This window comes from Mirounga leonina, unplaced genomic scaffold (genome assembly GCF_011800145.1).
Source record: "Mirounga leonina isolate KUSES-001 unplaced genomic scaffold, KU_Mleo_1.0 Mir_115, whole genome shotgun sequence".
Taxonomy (NCBI): domain Eukaryota; kingdom Metazoa; phylum Chordata; class Mammalia; order Carnivora; family Phocidae; genus Mirounga; species Mirounga leonina.
The window spans coordinates 74,171,886-74,192,107 of NW_023270268.1; the positions used below are offsets into that span (position 1 = coordinate 74,171,886).

Here is a 20,222-nt window from a genome sequence, read left to right on the forward strand (position 1 = left end):
CAAAAGTTATCAGTATTAGGGGCGCCTGGGTGGCTCAGTTGGTTAAGCGACTGCCTTCGGCTCAGGTCATGATCCTGGAGTCCCTGGATCGAGTCCCGCATCGGGCTCCCTGTTCGGCAGGGAGCCTGCTTCTCCCTCTGACCCTCCCCCCTCTCATGCTCTATCTCATTCTCTCTCTCAAATAAATAAATAAAATCTTTAAAAAAAAAAAAGTTATCAGTATTTTTTTCATCTTCTCTAGAAGGGCTATCTCCTCCTCCCACTTTTTTTTTTTTGGCTGGAGTATTTTCATAAAAATCCCAGACATGTTGATATCACTGATTTTTTCCTTTCCACCTTTCCTCCATTTGTGTGTGTGTGTACGCATCAGTTCTGTGTATCAGTGATGGTTCTGATCCCTTGTTATCTCTGGCCATGGCTTTACATTGGCTTTATCAACATCTGAAACAAACTCCTGTGGAGGCGGCACAGGGTGATAGTTAAAAGCATTAGCTCGAGGCTAAAAAGATCTGGGCTCGATTCCCAGTTTTGTTATCTAATAGCTATGTAATCTTGGGCAAGTTATTTAACCTTTCTAGACATCAGCTTTCCCATGCATTCAGTGGGTGAATCAATACCCATCCCATAGGGCTCCTGTGAGGATGAGGATAATGTATCTAGCACACTGCTGGTTACACAGGAAGCCCTCAATAAACGTCAGGTGCTATTACTATTATACTGAGCTATGAGAAGGAGTTAAATTCTGGTGCTTGCACAGCCCACACAGCATCCAGAAAACCTGCCAGAGGTTTAAATGTCCAGGAACCAATGCACTACCCTCAAAGTAAACATGTTCTGGAATCTCAGACGCTCCCGTCCAAAGTATTTAGGCCAACTCGATCCTCTGAACTTGTTTTCAGGTTAAATGAGCTCAGGTGAGAACTTAGATGACAGGTGAAAAAACCAGATGGGTCCTTAGCTAAGTACTTAGCCTAAGTACTTAGCTAAGTACTTAGCCTAAGTACAAGTTGCAACCTGGAGAGAAGTCCAAAACTAAACTGTTCCTGGTGTGGACCCCAACAGCCGCTGTACTCTCAGAACATACGGATGGATAGGTGAGCACGCCTGGCGGGTTATTTAGAAGGCTGCAGAGCACGGGGAGCTGCAGCTTATGCTCCAGAGCATAAAAGAAGCAGTGAGAAATACCTTCGTCCATGTCTTTGGAAAACCTGTTGAGAATCCTCCCTGTGGGGGTGGTGTCAAAGAACTTCATGGGGCTTCGGAGGATCCTTCGGAAAAGTTCGTCATGGAGCCGGGAGGAGGCTCGCAGTGTGCCCTAAGGAGCAGAGGACAAAGTGATCAGGGCCCAGAGACCCAAGGACTCAGGCAGACTCAGTTCCTATTTACCCAGGTCCCAGCTCCAGAAGACATCCACTCGCAAAGCTGGAGAAGGGCAAATGGTCACAGAAGAAAGAGGTGGGTACTCGGAAAAGGCTGAGGCTAATGGGATACAGGTCATTTCAGCTAAATCCTGCTTCCAAGGAGCTCCCCTGCTCGGAATGACCCCGAGAGAGGCTGACCACACAGTCACTAGGGAGAGGAGACGCAGGAGCCACCCGCTGCATACCTTGACAAAGACAACTCCTCGAATGGCTTTCAGGATCAGCATGACTGCCATGGAGAGGGCGTAGATGCTGGCATAGTACTGCATGAGAGGATTGTCCTTCATGCTACTGCTCAGAGAGGTCTTGTTCCCTTGCGTCGCTGTGGCGTTCTGTTTGGAGGCAAGGCTCTGTGAGGTAAGACTCCTAAGGACAGCCAGGAACTCCTACTCGGGGCCATTCTCAGCTCAAAGGAAGGGGCAGGATAATGACTGTGGGGCTTGGTTGCGGCAAACACAAGGCAAGCTTTGCCCGTCCCCTTCTCGCTTTTCTAGTGGAGGAGGGCAGACAGCCTCCAGGGGTCCTGCTGCTACATAGCTGGTCAGGGAGCAACTATCCTGTGAGGCCACGTTAGGGGCTCATCTTTTGCACCCTGGGTAATCCTTGTTCACTAGTTCTTTCCATCGAAAACGAGAGCAGTTTCCCCGAGGACAGCCAGAGAATACAAAGAAACAGCGACATTCTGAGACAATACACTTTTCCCATTAGTGAGGAAACTTACCCCACTTCCTTGCTTGATCCAGTAACTCAACCACCAATTGCTGAAGGCGGTGCTGCCCACATTCAGCATGAAAAGGGATATAATGACCAGGAAAGCCAAGGGGCCCCCTGCGGCCTGGATGTAGACACCGTATACTGACCAGGGCACTGAACCCTGCCCCTTTTCTTCCAGTTGCACCAGCTGCCCTAGGTAAGAAAAAAACAAAACAAAAACACATGAACTCAGCAGGAAAAAGCTACTTTTCCAAAACTAAGTCACTTATAGGAGAGCAGACTCAAAGAAAACCTATAGTTTCACATGGCTCTAGATTAGAATTCTTTTATCCTGGCTAGAATATTCTTCCATTGAACATTTACTAAACACCACTATGAACCGGGCCCACGATGAGGCCCTGGAGCAATTAAGCCCACGTCCCTGTCCTTGAGATCTGGCAGAGGGTCTTTCCACAGCCTGGTAGGACAGACAAAATGAACACAGAATTATAATAAAATATGCTAAATGCAATGCTAGAGATATATGCAGGGCAGCACGGGAACATCCAGGTGTACCTAACCTCCTTGGGGGAGCGGTTTCAGGGAAGACTTTCTGCCCTCTGTATGGTCTCAAAAAGTACACCAGGTGGGGAAAAGGTGGGCATCAGCACAAAGGTAGGAAAACAGCCAGCCAATTCAGCAAGGATGGACCATTAAGCGCACCTAACAAGCGGCAGGAGATAAAGTCGATTACGGAAGCTTAAGAGAATGGGCTACACATGCGTGGAGATTTGACTCCCAGGCTTTGGATCTGTGGATGGCCAGATCAGCCGCCTCTGGCAGCGAGCAGCCTCGTCCATGCATCCCAGTGTCCCGTACAAATGATGGCATTTTCTATGTGTGCCCTATCAGGACCAAGATGAGAAAACACTGCTTTGAAATGGGAGGCCACTGAAAGACTTCCTGAGGGAAAGTGAGTTGGTTGGTCACCCATTTTTTTTTTTTAAAGATTTTATTTATTTATTTGAGAGAGGCAGAGAGAGCGAGAGCACATGCAGGGGGAGAGGCAGAGGGAGAAGGAGACTCCCCGCTGAGCAGGGAGCCCGACGCAGGGCTCCATCCCAGGATCCTGAGATCATGACCTGAGCTGAAGGCAGACGGTTAACCGACTGAGCCACCCAGGTGCCCCTGGTCCCCCATTTTTAACTAGACCTCTCAGCTGTCTGCATGGGGGCCAGATTTAAAAGGAAGCAGCTGTAACACTCTAGGTGCACGATGATGGGGCTAGAACCAGGGTCGTGGCAATGGGGTTGGAGGTTCGGGAGGTAAATTCATTAGACCATGGTGATCGGCTGAGGAGGAGAGAAAGGCTCAAGGGTACCTCCTGGAGGCTCCCTGGGATGGTCAGGTGACTGATGCTGATGCCCTAATACAGAGAAACAGCCCTCCAAAAAGCCAGTGCCTCTATATCACGGGCAACGTCTAATTATCTTGGAACAAGCCTCACGTGCCTGGAGTACTTGAAGAGTTGTGAGTATCCAGGTCAGGGGCTCTGTAGATGAGAACAAACATTCCCTCAGGGTTCTCTGGGGTTTTTGATACTGCCTGTGCCAGGAACAGAGAGATGACTCAGCCTTCTGTGCTGTGTTTGTTTTGTGTGTGTACAGGTATCTTAAATCACACCCAGTGCAAAGTCTCATGCCTGGTTTACGGAAAGAAAGAAAAGCGGCAGGGTGTGCTAAGTCAGGATGGTCAACTCCTAACACCAAACAACTGTGCAGTTTTAAGAACAAGGAAGTGAAAACAGGCCCAGGGCCAAAGTCCTGGATTCATAACGTGAGGTGACTCGGTGACAACAAAAGAGAGCTTTAAAACAGGGCTGCGCTCTTTGTTCTGTATCTCGGGTAAACTGGTGCAGCTTAAGATTCACAAAGGTGAAAATGCCGGAGGCATTACAAATAGTTTTCCTAACTCTCAATATTTGCTTTAGTTGATAAGATAAAGGATTTACGAAACCAGAGCCAGGACTCTGGCCGGGGAAAGTCAGGCAGGAAAAACCTGCGCTGTAACTCTTCAGCCTGGCCCTGTTGTAGCCTCATCAGAAAAAGCCAGGAGGAGGCGCCTGGGTGGCTCAGCCCGTTAAGCGGCTGCCTTCGGCTCAGGTCATAATCCTAGAGTCCCAGGATCGAGTCCCGCATCGGGCTCCCTGCTCAGTGGGGAGTCTGCTTCTCCCTCTGACCCTCCCCTCTCTCATGCTCTCTGTCTCATTCTCTCTCAAATAAATAAATAAAAAATCTTAAAAAAAAAAAAAAAGCCAGGAGGGTAACATTCTAATGAGGGGGCTACTGAAGATGTAGACACTGCTCGTGCTGAAACATCTCTTCCTGGACTGGCACTGACTTTTATTTTATTTTTAAGATTTTTATTTTTAAGTAATCTCTATACCCGAAGTGGGGCTCAGAACTCACAACTCTAAGATCAAGAGTTGCACGCTCTGCTGAGTCAGCCACAGACTGGCACTGACTTTTGTTTGTTTTTTAAGATTTTATTTATTTATTTGAGAGACAGAGCGAGAGAGCGAGCATGAGCAAAGGGGGGAAGGGCAGAGGCAGAGGGAGAAGCGGGCTCCCTGCTCAGCGGGGATGCGGGGCTTGATCCCAGGACTCCGGGATCATGACCTGAGCTGAAGGCAGATTGGCACTGACTTTTAAAGAGCAGAGGTGAGGGGTGCCCTCTGCCCTCCCCTACCCATGCTTGCTCTCTCTCTCTCTGAAATAAAATCTTCAAAAAAAAAAAAAAGCAAAGGTGAATCACGGGAAGAAGGGTATACTTCTACTCATCATTCCATTTCTCCTTACTCAAGATGACTCAGCTATGATTACAGACACCTGACCCACAGTATGTAGCCAAGGCAGAGGATTAAAGGTCATTCTTACTGTTTTGGTCTGTTTAAGCAAACAGAAGGCACCTCATAGTCTCCCAATATTATACAAGAATTTGTTATTCCAGAAATATAAGGCCAGAGGACTCTACAACACACAATGCTGTCAAACATTATGAATTACCACTTGGCATACTTTCCGATAAACTTCAATGACAAATCTAAAATCTCAAAAAAGGTCATTACCTTCCTCTGGCTTCACTGCTTTCTCCTTCTTTACTGATCCTGTTTTAGGACCTTTGTCTTGTGATTTCTTCTGTGAACCGCTGGTTTCTTTTTTTGAATTAATCTAATATTAAAAAAAAGTGTCTCTGGTTACAATACGGCCATTCAGACAAATGTCCACAGGCACACTGGAGAATCATCTTCAAGCTGCTGCTATTCTTGAGAAGAGATACATCAAACCTCTTAAAAGGGCCACTTTCTTGTGCTTCCTCAACTCCTTCAGTCTTCGGTATCTGGGTTCCTATCCTGTTATTCCATAGACATTGCTTTCCCCAATGTTCTCATCCACTCCAACTTGCCCAAAGTATTAGGGCTGGGGCATTCCCATTCCTTCATCTCTGATCTCCACATTACTAAATCCAATCATAGATCTGACCATTTCCCACTGCGACCACAGGATATACTCAAATTCAGCCTGGTTTTGCAAAACCTCCACATTCTGGCCCTAGCCCGACTCTGTATGTTCTTCTCCCATTCCTGTGACTTCTACTCTCCAGCCACACTGGATTTCACACCATTCCTCACACCATCCTGCCATTCCCCACTTCTGGACCTTTGTCCACACTGGTTCTTCACTTGGAATGCCCCTCCCCTCACCCCAACTCAGTTACAGTTATCCCCATTCGGAGGGATTCAAATCTTAAATCCTCCCTGAGGCAACTTAGACTCCTCTAGGACAGAGCTCACCCCTCCCCTGTTCTCCCAGGCACTCGGTTAGTACTTCATGATAGCATGTTGCAGCAAATGTGACCTGGTGTTACAGTTCCCTATAAGAGCATCAGAACATCGGTCTTGCTTAGCAGACTGCGAGTCCCTCGAGGATGAGATGATGTCTGACTCACGGTGGTAACCTGTACCAGACCTAGCACCAAGCACTGCCCATAATAGGACACAAAGTGACTTAATAAACATCCATCAGATTGTACCTGAGACAACAGAGGCTACTTAATGCTCCCCTTTTGAAGTTCCTCTTATTATCTTTATGTAGAAAATTCCCTTAATTTAGTTTACTACATTTACTTCTTAAAAGATTTTACTTTTAAGTAATCTCTATGCCCAACATGGGGCTCAAACCTATAACCCCGAGGTGCCTGCGTGGCACAGTTGATTGAGCATCTGACTCTTGGTTTCCACTTAGGTCATGATCTCAGGGTCATGGGATTGAGCCCCAAGTTGAGCTCTGTACTCAGTGGGGAGTCTGCTTGGTATTCTCTCTCCCTTTCCTTCTGTGCTCTCTCTCTCTCTCTCTCTCAAATAAATAAATAAATCTTTAAAAAACAAAACAAAACAAGCCTACAACCTCGAGATCAACAGTCCCATGCTCTACTGACTAAGCCAGCCAGGCGTCCTGAGCTTACTACATTTAATTCTATGTCATTGTCAGCCTCATGACCCCAGTTTGCTCTCCAACTAGACTTTTTAAACGGACAGTGAAAAAAACCAGAAAATATAAAATTTAAAGCCATGACAGAACACAAGATGGGGCTCTAATTTTATATTTACTACTGTGTATGAATAAATGCACTAAAGAGAAAATTATCATTTGCTGACCACTTACTAGTAAGATTACATATTATTTCATTTAATTGATGCAACAACTCTAAGAGGCAGGTGTCATCCCCATTTTTAAGATGAGGAAACCAAAGCTCAGGAAAGTTAAGTGACATTCCTAAGGTATGTTCTCTCTGCTGCAATACACCGATTCTCGATATTCTTTTGCTTCTTGGATGTTTCCTATTTTAATTTCTTTCCCTCTCATTTCCCCCCTCCACGTCTACAGTGAGGAGGAAAACTTCTGAAGAGTCCAAAGCACCCTGAGAGCCAGAGGGAGAGATCATAAAATCCATATCTGGATTCAGGTGTCTCAACTGAAGTTCCTGGTGACACTCTGGAACGCCTGTTATTCCTAGAGGCCTAAAACGCATCGGTCACGAACAGTTAATTATACTGTTCGTGAAATCAAACAGGATGACACCCAAGGACTGAAACAGGGCTCCCAGAAAAGGTCCCAGTAACTCTGCTTTTATCCTGTGCAGACATCAAATGACCTGGTAGCTAAGAAGTACCTTTTAGCCCAGCCTGAGTGCATGAGTGCACCCCTAGAATCCAGGGTGACCACAGAATAAGTAAGGAGTTCAAAATGAGAGCAGGGTGGCAAGAAGGAAAAACAACCTCTTTGGCGAGCTCTAACTAAATACCCCTGTTTGGGCCTAACTCGGAGCCCAGGGGAAAGCCATGGAAAACTGCCATTCTGTGTTGCCACAGGAAGCAGGGTAGCGAGGCAGAAGGAGCACGGTGACATCAAACCACCTTTGTTCTCGAGCTCTTAAGGTTTCTGATCTTCCATTCCCTCAGCTATAAAAGTGGGGGATAATCCTACTTTGCCACAGAGCTCTGTTAAAATGACTACATGGGATGACATCTATGACGTGTCTAACCCAGGAACTGGGACCACAGATGTCGGTTAATGAGTGCCAAATTAGCAGCCAAGGCACCAGGGATCATTGTCAAATGTATGCAATATTTAATTTCTCTTCCCTCACTCCTTCTTCACTTGTTTATTTAAAAAGGAGCTTCATAATCCTTCAGTCAGGAATGACAGAGTTTAGGAAGCTCAGTTACGACTGAACAACAGCATGTGCTGAGCCCATAACTTTCTCCCTGTCATTGCCTCATTAATGTGTTCTCAGTGGCAGAAGACATCGGCCCACCAGCCCCATAATCCTGCTCTCATAGAGCAGCACCAGTATGTGAACTAAAGCAAAGGAGTCTGGTCACCAGAAAATAGGGCCCCTGCCAACAAGACACAGACACTGAGTTCAGCTGGGATCTCTCCATCACTCGCTACAGTCAAGTCTCCCTCGCTAGAAAGGAGGAGATGCCCACAAACGCCATGCAAATCTTACCTCAACTGGGGGTGTCTCTCCCAGCAAGAGGTTATTAAAGATGGTAGCATAGTCACCATTTAAATTCATCAGTTCCTCGTGGGTGCCTCTTTCTGTAATACAGCCTTCTTTCATGAAGATCACGTCATCACAATCGGCCAGGTACTGGAGACAAAAAGGCAGGGACAATACAATGTTGCTGACATTTGTGCAAATACATTCAACACCCACACCTTCCTTCAGAGGTTCTCATCTGGAGGCAAGTGAGCCTCCCAGGGGACATTTGGCACTCTCTAGAGCCCTTTTTGGTTGCTACAACTGGGGATGGGTACCGCTGTCATCCAGTGGATAGAGGCCAGGGCTGCACAGGACAGCCTTCCCCCCACCCCCAACAAAGAGCAATCTGGCCCAAAATGTCAATAGTGCCAAGAGTGAGAGGACCCGGTTTCGTTTACTGTGCCTCGTGATGCGGTTCAAAGAGCATCACCTCTCGTTTTTGACACAGATCTGTTGATGGAGTCACACGAGCCTTGCATTAAACTTCACAGCCCTTCGCTGTACCCAGAAGCACATGGTTACAGACTTTCTGCGGCAGAATGGGGGATGAGCCCCCTAAACCTGACAACATATGCAAAGCAGATGGCAACATCCTGGAGCTGCTCTCCAAAGTGGCTGCTTGTCTTGGCGTGACAGAGGGAGAAGAGCTTGTTTTCCTTAAACAGTTCCCACTTGCATATAGATATTAACAAGATGCTTTCCAAACGATCTCATACGCAAACTCCAGTTGCAGCCTACTCCTCTCAGCCCTTTTACTTACTGATTTATATGCAAAAGCTAACAAGCTCTGAGGATTTCTAATTCAGATGGCCATCTGGTACATCAGTACGATGAGCTTTATTGGTACAATGGGCTGGGGGCTATCTGCTGAGAAAATAAACATTGATTCCAGGAAGCTCTAAGGAGTTCCATGGAGGGACCTGGACCAAGCCCACCTCCCTGCTTCTGATTTCCCAAGCCAAGGTGGGCAGCCTGGGCAAGAATGCCCCATACCTGTAACTGGTGGGTAACAAACAGAACTGTCTTGGACTTGAGGTGCTTCTGGATAGCACTGCTGAAGATGTGGTTGCCCACGTGGGCATCTAAGGCACTGAGGGGGTCATCCAGGATGTAGATGTCCCGGTCACTATACAAGGCCCGGGCCAGGCTGATCCTCTGGCGCTGCCCACCACTCAGGTTTGCTCCTCGCTCACCAATCTACAAGAGTCCAGAAAGCACAGTGAAGCCTCCAGCTCAAGTCCAACACCAAGCTCAGCGATCACCCCCAGTCACTGCTCCTCTGCTCCACTAACCTGCTCCTTCTACTGAATTCCCCACCTGGAGGAAGTGCCACTCTGATCCTCCAGGGCCCACCCCGGAACTGCGGGAGCCAGCCCAGAGAAGACAACTCTGCCTTCCCCAGAACTCCGCCTTGACATACCACTCCAATCCATTCTCTGTGGGCAGAAAGATCTTTCCAAAGCACAAAGTTGACCATGTCCCACCCTTGTTGAAAACTGTCTTTCAAGAGCCCTAAAGAATAAAATCTAAGCCAACATGTCATAGAAAGCAAGCTCTTTGCCACCTGGCTCCACGGCAGCTCTCAGTCTCCACTGCCAACCAAGCTCTCTTCCACTCCCCGGCATCTAAGCCATTTTAAACTGTGTGTCCATTATGAACCCTCACACCACTGTCATGCCTTTTCTGTACTGTATCTGCTCAGTTCCAGCACCCTCTCCTCTGTGAAACCTACTCCCACCCTCGTCTCTACTACTGCCCAAAAGAAAGGGGACTTTTTTTTTTTTTTAATTTTTTTTCTTAAAGTTTTGAGAGCTTTTATCAGCTTATTTTATAGTTATTTGTTCGGGTATCTCATCCTCTCAATTGTAAGCTTTTTGAGGGCACAGATCATTATCCTAGTCCTTTATATTCCTAGTGCCCAGCAGTTTCTGCATAAGGAGCTGGCACATGACAAGCCTTTGATAAATGTTACTAAATGAACACATGAATAAATCAATTGTCAAATGGTAACTGGCTCTGTAATTAAAAAAAAAAAACAAAGAACTTGTCCTTAAAAAAACACTGAATTCAGAGATTTCAAATCTGAGCATGTATCAGAATTACCTGTAGGGCTTGTTGAAACGGATGGTTGGGCCCTGCCCCTAGAGTTTCTGATTCAGTAGGTGTGGGGTGAGGCCTAAGAATCTGCATTGCTAACCAGTTCCCAATAATACTGTTGCTGCTGATCCACTATGGGTCTGGGGACTAAGATTTGAGAACCAGTGAACTAATAAAACCATTCACCAAATCCGGTTGGAAGGATTTAACTGAAGTCAGCTGAATAAAATGCTAGCTCCAGAGACCTTCAGGGCAGGTCATGGGAAACAAGAGTCAACACCAAAGAACACAAGCCAGTTCCAAAGAAACGCCTCTGCAAACTGCTCCAGGGCAGAGAGCCAAAGAGAGAAGGGGTTGTGCTAAGGCCTCTCTCTTTCTAATTGAAGAGGGCTCTCCACAGACTGTGTATGAATAAGGAGGTTGGCTGGCAGAATAAAGTTCAGAGAAGAACCTCAACAAGCACATGCTTGACTTACGGTTTTCAAATGAATATTCAGCGTAGAAAACATTAACTCTGAACCAACATTGGGATTTTGTTTAAAATCCACATGACATACAAGGCGCCAAGGTGGCTCAGTCGGTTAAGTGTCTGACTCTTGATTTCGGCTCAGGTCATGACCTCAGGGTCGTGAGATCAAGCCCGGAGTCGGACTCTTCACTGAGTGTGGAGCCTGCTTAAAATGCTCTCTCTCGGGCGCCTGGGTGGCTCAGTTGGTTGGGCGACTGCCTTCGGCTCAGGTCATGATCCTGGAGTCCCGGAATCGAGTCCCACGTCGGGCTCCCTGCTCGGTGGGGAGTCTGCCTCTCTCTCTGACCCTCCCCCCTCTCATGTTCTCTATCTCATTCTCTCTCTCAAATAAATAAATAAAATCTTTAAAAAAAAAAAAAATGCTCTCTCTCCCTTTCCCTCCATCCCCTACCCCCGCCGTGTGCACGTGCGCTCATGCACTCTCACCAAAAAAAAAAAAAAAAAATCCACATGACATGAAATATTTATATGCTGAAAACAAGTAGTGTTGATAACCCTGCCCTAAGGAACAAATGCTTTCCGAACATAAAGTCCCAGTGAAAGCAAAACTCCCCATGTAGGTGCTGCCACATTTAAGATACATTACTAGGAGGTGGCTCTGGCACCGCCCTGCCACCCATCTTCCAGAATCCTCTCTGCTCAACGCACTGCCCCATTAGGGGCAGAAGGTCGGTACCTCAGTCAGGTCACTGTTGGGAAGAATGGCCAGGTCAGGCCTCAGGCAGCAGCTGTTCAGCACAGAGTTGTATCTGAAGGACATAAAGACACTTAGCATCAGGGACATGGTTGGAACAGAGCCTGTTGACGTGGGCTGCCTTGCGTCTCACATGGCCAAGACGGAAAGCATGACAGAAACCAAACATTCCTTGCCTTTCTTCATCAAATTCCTTCCCAAAGAGGATGTTGTCTCTCAGAGTGGCATTGAGGATCCAGGCCTGCTGGGCCACATAAGCGAAGGTTCCACTGACTGCAATGCTGCCCTCTAGAAGTGTCATCTAGGGAGACAGACACCATCCAATGGCATCATGAAGCAAAACCACCACCCTACGCCAACAGAACCCCCCACAATTCCGCAACGGAGTTCAAAGTTTGGGCAATCTCCTTGGATGCTTTTTGGACCTGAATCCAGACCTCGCCTTCATTCCATAGAGAGCTACAGAAGCAAAGAAAATAAAAGTTCTCTTTGCTTAGGTGTGATGGGAACCCCGCGTAATCTAGGACTTGAGTGAACAAACACTTCATTCAGCAGCCTATAAGCTACTCCAGATCCTTTCTTCCTAATTGCAAACTCTTTTAACTAAAGGAAGGACTAGAGCAGAAGGCTCTTTCAGAAGTCCCCTGGGGAGGATGCTGCAAGGATGTAGAGCTAGTTCCTGCCTCAATTCATCTATAGAATTAATTAATCCAGGCTGTTGGCTAAAGCAGCTGCTTCTGTAAAATGAGGACCAAAGGGGGGAAAAAAATCGTTAGACATCAACTAGTATTACAGAGTATCCATTTAATGAGGATAGACCCTCTTGTTCAACGTTGAAGAGACTGTGTGATGAGCCACGTGCTTCGAATTGTGTTTCTGCCACAGTGATTGATATGATTTATCCGTTTTGTCCTCTTTCGGGGTTCCTTTTGGGACTGACAGTAGACATCTGTCTTGGGTTAGGGATGTTATAGCTTGAACAAAGTTTTGTCACCCATCCTGCACATCCAAGCTTGTCCTCTCAAACACCATTAACACACAGTGGACGTACACAGGTGCACCCAGCACACACCATTACAGCGGTACCAACCGCCCCAAAACTGGAAAGCCCCCTGCTCTGCACTCAGTGTTCAGAAACCCACGGAGGGTCTACTGCGGAAACTCAACTCTTCCAGCTGCTACGGGACGAACACGCACACTGCAGGCTGCCAACACAACTCCCAAGAAGCCAGGCCGGCCAGCATTACCAGCCCCCCGGGCACAGAGATTGCTGTCAGGATGTGACCTAGAAGCAAAGCCCCACTCCGTTTTTACCCTAACCATCCCCCATTCAATACCACCTCCCCCTTCATCTCCCATGTCTCTCATCATTGACCCTTAATCTGACCCCGAAATGATCAGAACCCCCAGGAGGTTTTGGCTGTTTACAAAGATCAAGGGCTGAGCCCAACCAATGAGGAGTCCCACAAAGCAGTGGGGTGGGGGCGCTGTAGCTCCAGATGATTTGGATGCAACCTTCCTCAGACCACGCCGGGTCCCACTGCTCCCGAGGAGAGTACCACTCTATCAACTGTGACAGTGACACTGAATAAGACAAAATATTCCATAACCGGGACACTACAAAACACCCTTCCCCAACTCCTTCTTGCATGTGTTTAATTTCCTCAGTATGGAGAAATGACTCATTGGACCTTCTCCACAGGTAGGTAAGAATGAGCTTCAGTTTATCCTCATCCCGACCATCGAAGTCAAGCTAGTTTGATTCAAGATTAAAAGCAGGTGGAAGTACCTTGTTGATTTTCCCTATTATTTGGTTTTAAAACACAGGAAAAGACAATTTGCCTTAGCTGGATGATCCCTGACCCTGCCCCCATGTGAACGCTGACAGCCCTCTGCTGGGCCCTCTGTGAACCATTCACTCTCTGCCTTGTGCTATGTTTGTGTGTCTCGAAGGTGTAACTCCCCAGCTAGGCCATCAGCTCCCAAGGGCGTAATTCTTTCAATGGTTAGGTTGTAATCAGAGCGGGGCTTTGCTTCTAGATCAAATCCTGACAGAGATCTCTCTGACAGGGAGGCTGGTAATGCTGGCCGGCCCGGCTTCTTCACTCTGTTGGCAGTCTGCAGTTTGTTCACGTCTTATCGCTGACATTTCCCAACACACTGTCTGGCATACATATGGCACTCAATAAATACATGCTGAATAAAAGAAGGCAGGAGAAATGGATGGCTCCAGCTAGGTATCAATCAGTCACTCCTCGGGTATCCACTGAGCCCACTCCCAGATACAACGCTGATAAGGGGTGGGAATGTGGGGGCAGGGGGCGGGGGCAGGGGGCAGAACACAGACCAAGGGTTCACTTTGTTTCTACCTTTCCTGACTCTCTTCGGGAAGTTAGTTCATTCTTCCCAAGACTCTTGTGAGGCAGATTCCAGGGAAAGAGGCAGAAAAGGCCAAAGACAAAACAAAATATTACCTGGCCCAAAATGGCTGAAATGAGAGAGGTTTTTCCACTTCCCACACTGCCGCAGATTCCAACCAGTTTACCCTGGACAAAGCACACAGAGAAAGGAAGGTCATTAGGGCCATGGACCACTCGTCTCTAGGGGCTGCTGACTTCTTCGAGGAAAAACACAACGACAGCCCATCAGTAATAGGAAGACGATCATCCTGGTGACCCTGCAAGTTCACTTCCCTGTTTGCTCCCTGTCAGCCACCTACTTCAGAGGGCTTCTGCGGGCGTATGTGGGAGGTAACGGATGTGTGAGCCTTTTAGAAAACGTAAATAAGCCACACACATGAAGGTATCCCACGTTACTTTTAGAAAAGCCCAGCCTCTTTCTTACTTTTTTGGCAACCCATGTTTTGTGATTATTTGTTTATTTTTGTTGTTTTTGGAAATGAGGGCAGGACTCTTGGAAATTATTTTGTTGGTTTTCATTTCATTTTATATGATGTTTTCCTCTAGGGTCTATAAATTATTTTCAATAAAAACTATGTGCACTGTTTCCATTTTTCTACAAAACATTTCCAAGAATCTGAAGACTATTGATATCATCAATCCCACTTAAAAGGGGGGGGTGGGGGTGGGGAGGAGGAAAGCCTGTGATTAACTGAATATCTCCAGGCAAAATAATGAGCTCTCAACAGGTGGTGTTCCGAGTTTTCAAGGACGGGCAGGTGATTTCAAAAGGGCCACTGTTTAGCAACCCTGCATTGGCTCAAATCCCTCAGTAAAGGGAGAGTTGGTGTGCAGAAGAGCATGGATTCTGGAGGCAGCCAGGTCGTGAATGCAACCTCAGCTCCACTAGCACCTGCCAACTGTGTGCTCGTGGTCTGGTTACTTCCACTGTCCGTCTCTCACTGGGCTTTGAGCAACTTGAGGGAAGGAGTGATCTTTGTAGAACCAAGTACAGTGTCTTAGACCAAGTATGTTGGATAAAGTTTCTGACATGGTTTCAGAGTTTGAAAGATTACAGCCTGATGGTAATGAGGAGACCAAGTCAAAGGTTCGATCTCTGCGCAAGTCAGTTAGGTTTACATAGAGAAAACTCTGTTCTCATGACTCCGTGGTGACTAACAGAGATACCAACAGTGGAATGCCCCGGGCACAGAGGATCTCAGGCAAACATTAACTTCCCTTCCCCGCCCTGAAGGGGAGAGGGGTGCACTGGAAGAATTAAGGTACCCCTCTCCAAATAGCTAAAGGTGTGTCATGTGAATGTGGGCTCTAAAGGGCTGGATGAGGATCAAAAGAGAAAGCAGAAGAGTACATTTCAGCTGAATGAGGAATAATCCTCTAATAGGGCTGATGAGAAATGTAATGGAGCTGCCTCAATAATCAAGAAAATCACTATTAAATAAGAAGCCTGTGGTGGGGGCTCCTGGGTGGCTCAGTCGTTAAGCGTCTGCCTTCGGCTCAGGTCATGATCCCAGGGTCCTGGGATCGAGCCCCACATCGGGCTCCCTGCTCCGCGGGAAGCCTGTTTCTCCCTCTCCCACTCCCCCTGCTTGTGTTCCCTCTCTCGCTGTGTCTCTCTCTGTCAAATAAATAAAATCTTTAAAAAAAAAAAAAAAGCCTGTGGTGAAGAGTTAACGGAAGTCAAAAACGGACGTGCGTGGTGGCCAGTGATGAACTACACTCGTGGTTTCAGGTGTGGTCACGAAGGACCATGTGCTCTTGGCGGCAGCTTTCAAGAGCTGGGAGCTTTTCTCTCTCCAGTTTGGCTCTGGATCCACGGAACATGCCTTAGTCAGCTGCTGATACTGATGTACGCCACGTGATAACCCACTACCCCCAGCTCCAGTTATGCCGATACACATGGCTCATCACCCTCCTTGGTCCAAGATACGCTTCTCCGGGGTTAACTGCTCTCCTCCCTTGTTTGCCTCCATACTCTTCTGAATCCAGAAGCTAGGATGTTTCTCTTCATACAGAAGTCAGATCATATCATTCTTCTCCAAACCCTCCCAAGGCTTCTCTTCCCACTCGGAGTAAAGGCAAAGTGACCAGAGGAGGCTCGGCATCCCAGCCGCCTCTCTGCCCCCGGCGTCTGCCCTTCTCTCCCGTGCTCACTCTGCTGGGGAATACGTACACTGCGCACTCGGGGCCTCTGCGCTTCTGTTCCTTCTGCCTGGAATGTTCTTCCTCCAGATACCCATATGGCTCACGCCTTCGCCTCCTTCCAGCCTTTGCTCAGATACCACTTTTTAAATGAGGCTTTCCCTCAGGCAGCCTATTTAAATTGCAACCACACCTGCTCCGGCCCACCACTCCCTCTCATCCTCAGGGCCCTTATCACCATCTGACATACCATATACTCTACTCGTTTACTATCTGTCTTTGCCCACTAAAACCTACGCTACAGGAGCACAGAGGTTTTTGTCCGTTTGGTTTCCAGCGGCTACAGCCCAGCCCCACAACGAACGGTGCCTGGCATAAAGCTGGCACTCAGAAAACAGCCGACGACAGATGTACATATACATCTGTGCCCCTCTGAATGGTCACAGACTGTGTCTGCAAAGCCCTGAACTGGACTCTCTTCCAGCCACTCTGCCCAGGAGCCCCTCGGAGAGATTCTAGTCCTGTGCTATCCAGGCTGTGACATCACACATCATAATGATCCTTCGTTTATATGAAAAATCAACAATTACAGAATCAGTATGTTGTACACCTGAAACTAATAGAACACTGGCTATTATGCTGCAATAAAAATAGATAAATAAGTAGATAAATAATTACAAGAGATCTGTCAATAAGCGCAGCCCTGAGGGCTCTTATATGGACCAGGGTCTGTGCTCTGCACAGCCTACTGGTAACGAGAAGCTCGCCCAGAGTTATGGTAACCAGAAATAATTATTACAGCTCACATACAACTATAACAATTAGAATCTATTCAGGGCAAAGTCTTGGAAAATCCACCTGAACTCTTCATTTCCTTGCTTGTCAAATGAGCATCTCATGAGATCAGCTGGTATTAAGGTCTACTGGTAGATGCCTGAAGACTCCTTTGTGGAGCTGGAGTGGCCGGATTCGCTCGTTAGTTCCAACCAGCCCCAGCCACCAGTGTAAGGAAGGCGGCTGCCCACTCGTGCCGGAGGAGATGTCCGCAGACACCTGTGGACAGACGGGGTGCAGGTGGGGAGTGGGGAGGCACCGGGCTTACCTCCTCGACTTCCAAGTCGATGCTGTACAGTGTCCTCTGCAGGCGGAGGCTCCCCAGGTGGATGTGCTTGCCCTCGTCCTCCTCGGGACTGGGCCGCTCGTCACTGTCCAGGAGGAGGTGGCCCTTCTGCTCTGCCAGGACGGCCTGCTGCTCAGCGCGCTGCAGCGGTCTCACCTTCTCTTTCTTGCCCCTGGCAGCCCTCTTGTCTTTTTTCGTTTTGGGGGTCAGCTTGGGTGAGTTCTGGATACTGGAGTGGGAGGAGTCCCATGCCAAGGTGGCATTTTTCACCTCTATCTTGATGTGAGGGCTGGCTGGTTTTTTCTTTATCATGTGAACCTCTTCCATCAGAAACAAACTCTGATAGGAGTTGTGAGAGAGGTGCAAAGATGAGACACTGGACCAAGACCAGGGGGACAAGCCTAGGGCGCGCACTCACACGGCAAAACACATCAGGCTATACAGTGGAAGGAAGCTGAAGGGCAAAAGGTAGCTCATTAGTGTAGCCCAGCCTCAGGCCCAGCGAGAGGTCACGGGGGTGTGGGGACACCCTCAGGAGGGACAGGGGCCTTCTCAACGGCCCAACACTCTACACTGCCAATCATATCCTAACCTACCTTTTCCTTTCTGCCAGTCTAGTATGGCCAAAGTGCATTTAACTAACCCGTATGCAGCCCTTTGTTCTCACCCATGACTTGCTGAAGGGCAAGCAGTAAAATGCAAGCAGAAAAACCAAAGGGCATGCTGCTCTCCTAGATGGATCCCCATCACTGTGTTTCCCTTCCAGAACACTCCTGTGGAGCCGCAAAGCCTGTGCGCTCCCCTCAGCAACCACATGGCACATGTGTGTGGGGAGAGGCGAGCCGAGATGGTGACCATGCTTAGCTTGCTTGGGTTTATCATCGGCAGAGTGCCTCTTCTTGCCAAGCTCTCATGTCTTCAAAGTTCTGCCTTGAAACTTGTGAGGATTCAAACAACCAAAGGAATGGACTTGGGAAGAAGTGAAGGGAATGTCTCTCAGAAATACACTTGGGAAGACAACAAGACTTTCCTCCCACTCATTCCCACAGTCCCTCTGAATTATGTTAGGGAAGAAAAGTGGAATGATTGAAAAGCTAAGTATTTCTGAAATGAGATTTGAAACACTGACCATAATAAACCTTATTATAAGTGCCCATGATCTTGAACCCACTTCTGACAACTCTCTTAAACTGCAGATCTCCACAGAATCCCAGCTGGATTCCCAATATGATAAAAAAAAACACAACTTTTTTTTGAAATATTAGAAAGACTTAAGATCAAAGGTGCCTTTCAGAGTCAGGACTCTGCTTATTTACTGAGAACCCCCAACTGTTTTAAAGTTTGCCGGTGTTAGTAAATGTATCATATAATCTCCCACCCCTAGAGCAAGTCCTTGCTCCTAGATCCTAAACTCCAAGCTTTGATTGCCACATCTCCTATCAGTTCCTAAACTCCAATCTTCCCAGAAGTGTCGTGGTTCTAAATACCCCAATAACCATTACTCTTCATCAACCTTAGGTTTAAGTTTCCAAAAACAGCTGTTGGTTTCATTTGTTCAGAGCCTTCTGGATTGACTGAGCTAAGAGTAACATGCCAAATATTTTGACCACGTTCAGAGTAAAACCATACGCTGACAGAATTCCCATCATTTCTCTCCTCTAAGGAGTTATTAAAGGGATCTTTCAGGCCTCATGGACTATTAAAAAAATAAGCCAGTGCTCCAGTTTGCACAGCTCCTTCCCCATTTCCTTCCCATGGGCTCCCTGCAGCCTGTCCTCCTCTTGAGACATGCGGAGGCACACAAGGGACTCACAACACTTGAATTTATATCTACTTGGACTGGCACCTGCCAGGACAACAGAATCTTAGAGGTACATAAACCATAAACCTCAACTTTACCATAGGACACCAACTATCAAAACAGAACCCTCATGCACTCAGAGTACATCTGTTGAGCAGAAGAGGAGACAGAGGTTGCCAGATAAAATACAGAACATCTAGTTAGATTTTGATTCTAGATAAACAATGAATAATTTGGTAGTATAGGTATATCCCATGTGGTTATTAACTAACTGGGGGTCCTGTCTCTTTATTTGCTAAAACTGGCAACCCTCTACTGACAACAATCTCCGAAAAGTCACAAGGTGGCTTCTTACCCCTTTCTACCTGTTATCATCCTCCTAGCAGGTGGAGAAGGTAGGGGAAGGGGAGGGTGGGGGGAAGGAGGAGAGACAGGAGGGGCAGGAGGAGCCTGCCAAGAAGAATAAGACAGAATGGAACTGAAGTCTCAAGGGGCATATAATACAGCTGTGGGTGATTTTGCTTCTATTATTAACTCTGAAGTTCCCTGGATAGAGGAGGGAGCTGTGGTGTGAAAAGCCACCTGCAAATGCAAATCCCTACTGGTAAATGGAAGAAAAGAAAGCCCTTGAGAAACATAGGGTGAACAAACCTATATTATCAACTAACAATGACAGGAGGACAATCTTATGGTCAAAACATATGCTTTCTTCCATAACTAGGTATTGCAGACTCAGCAATATAAAGCTCTGATTACAATTAGACTATTTCTTTTTTATGGCTCTGGCTCTTCGCCTTCTAGCAGCCAGGCTGGAGGGAGGGAGGGCACAGAGCTGGGGATGCATTCCTGAGGACTGGCATTCTTGCCCAAACAAAATTCACCTTGTTAACTGTAAACAAGTAGAATATAAATAAATCTTGGAAAGCTCTTCTCCATTCTTCATATTCTCCATTCGTCTCAATTTGTTCCCCCCAAACCTTCAAGCAACCAGCATCGTTTTTTCATTGTTCTGCACTAGACAAGAAGGCTTGGCAGGAATGTAGAAGCTACTCCCTGCAGGGGCATTGTCAAGGAATTCCAGCCCACACAGGTGCTGCTTCTTCCCCTCACCCTCCTGAATCTATCGACCTCTTGTATCATCTATTTGTATTACTCTGAAGGCATAAAGAAGACAGTTAAAGCATGATCAACTAACCA

At 47.3% G+C, this 20,222-nt stretch overlaps 1 protein-coding gene across 3 annotated transcripts in view; it reads right to left on the reverse strand.

Moving 5' to 3' along the window:
* Nucleotides 1–20,222, reverse strand: part of ABCC5 (ATP binding cassette subfamily C member 5) — an 86,850-nt gene that overhangs the window by 27,201 nt on the left and 39,427 nt on the right. For all 3 annotated transcript variants that reach the window (XM_034999692.1, XM_034999693.1, XM_034999694.1), the window contains exons 11-20: nt 17,207–17,563; nt 14,017–14,088; nt 11,719–11,843; nt 11,525–11,597; nt 9,216–9,419; nt 8,187–8,330; nt 5,242–5,344; nt 2,143–2,327; nt 1,607–1,753; nt 1,186–1,315 (exon numbers count right to left, since the gene is read on the reverse strand). In XM_034999692.1, the coding sequence (XP_034855583.1) occupies nt 1,186–1,315; nt 1,607–1,753; nt 2,143–2,327; nt 5,242–5,344; nt 8,187–8,330; nt 9,216–9,419; nt 11,525–11,597; nt 11,719–11,843; nt 14,017–14,088; nt 17,207–17,563 (1,540 nt within the window). The remainder of the gene's footprint in view (nt 1–1,185; nt 1,316–1,606; nt 1,754–2,142; nt 2,328–5,241; nt 5,345–8,186; nt 8,331–9,215; nt 9,420–11,524; nt 11,598–11,718; nt 11,844–14,016; nt 14,089–17,206; nt 17,564–20,222) is intronic.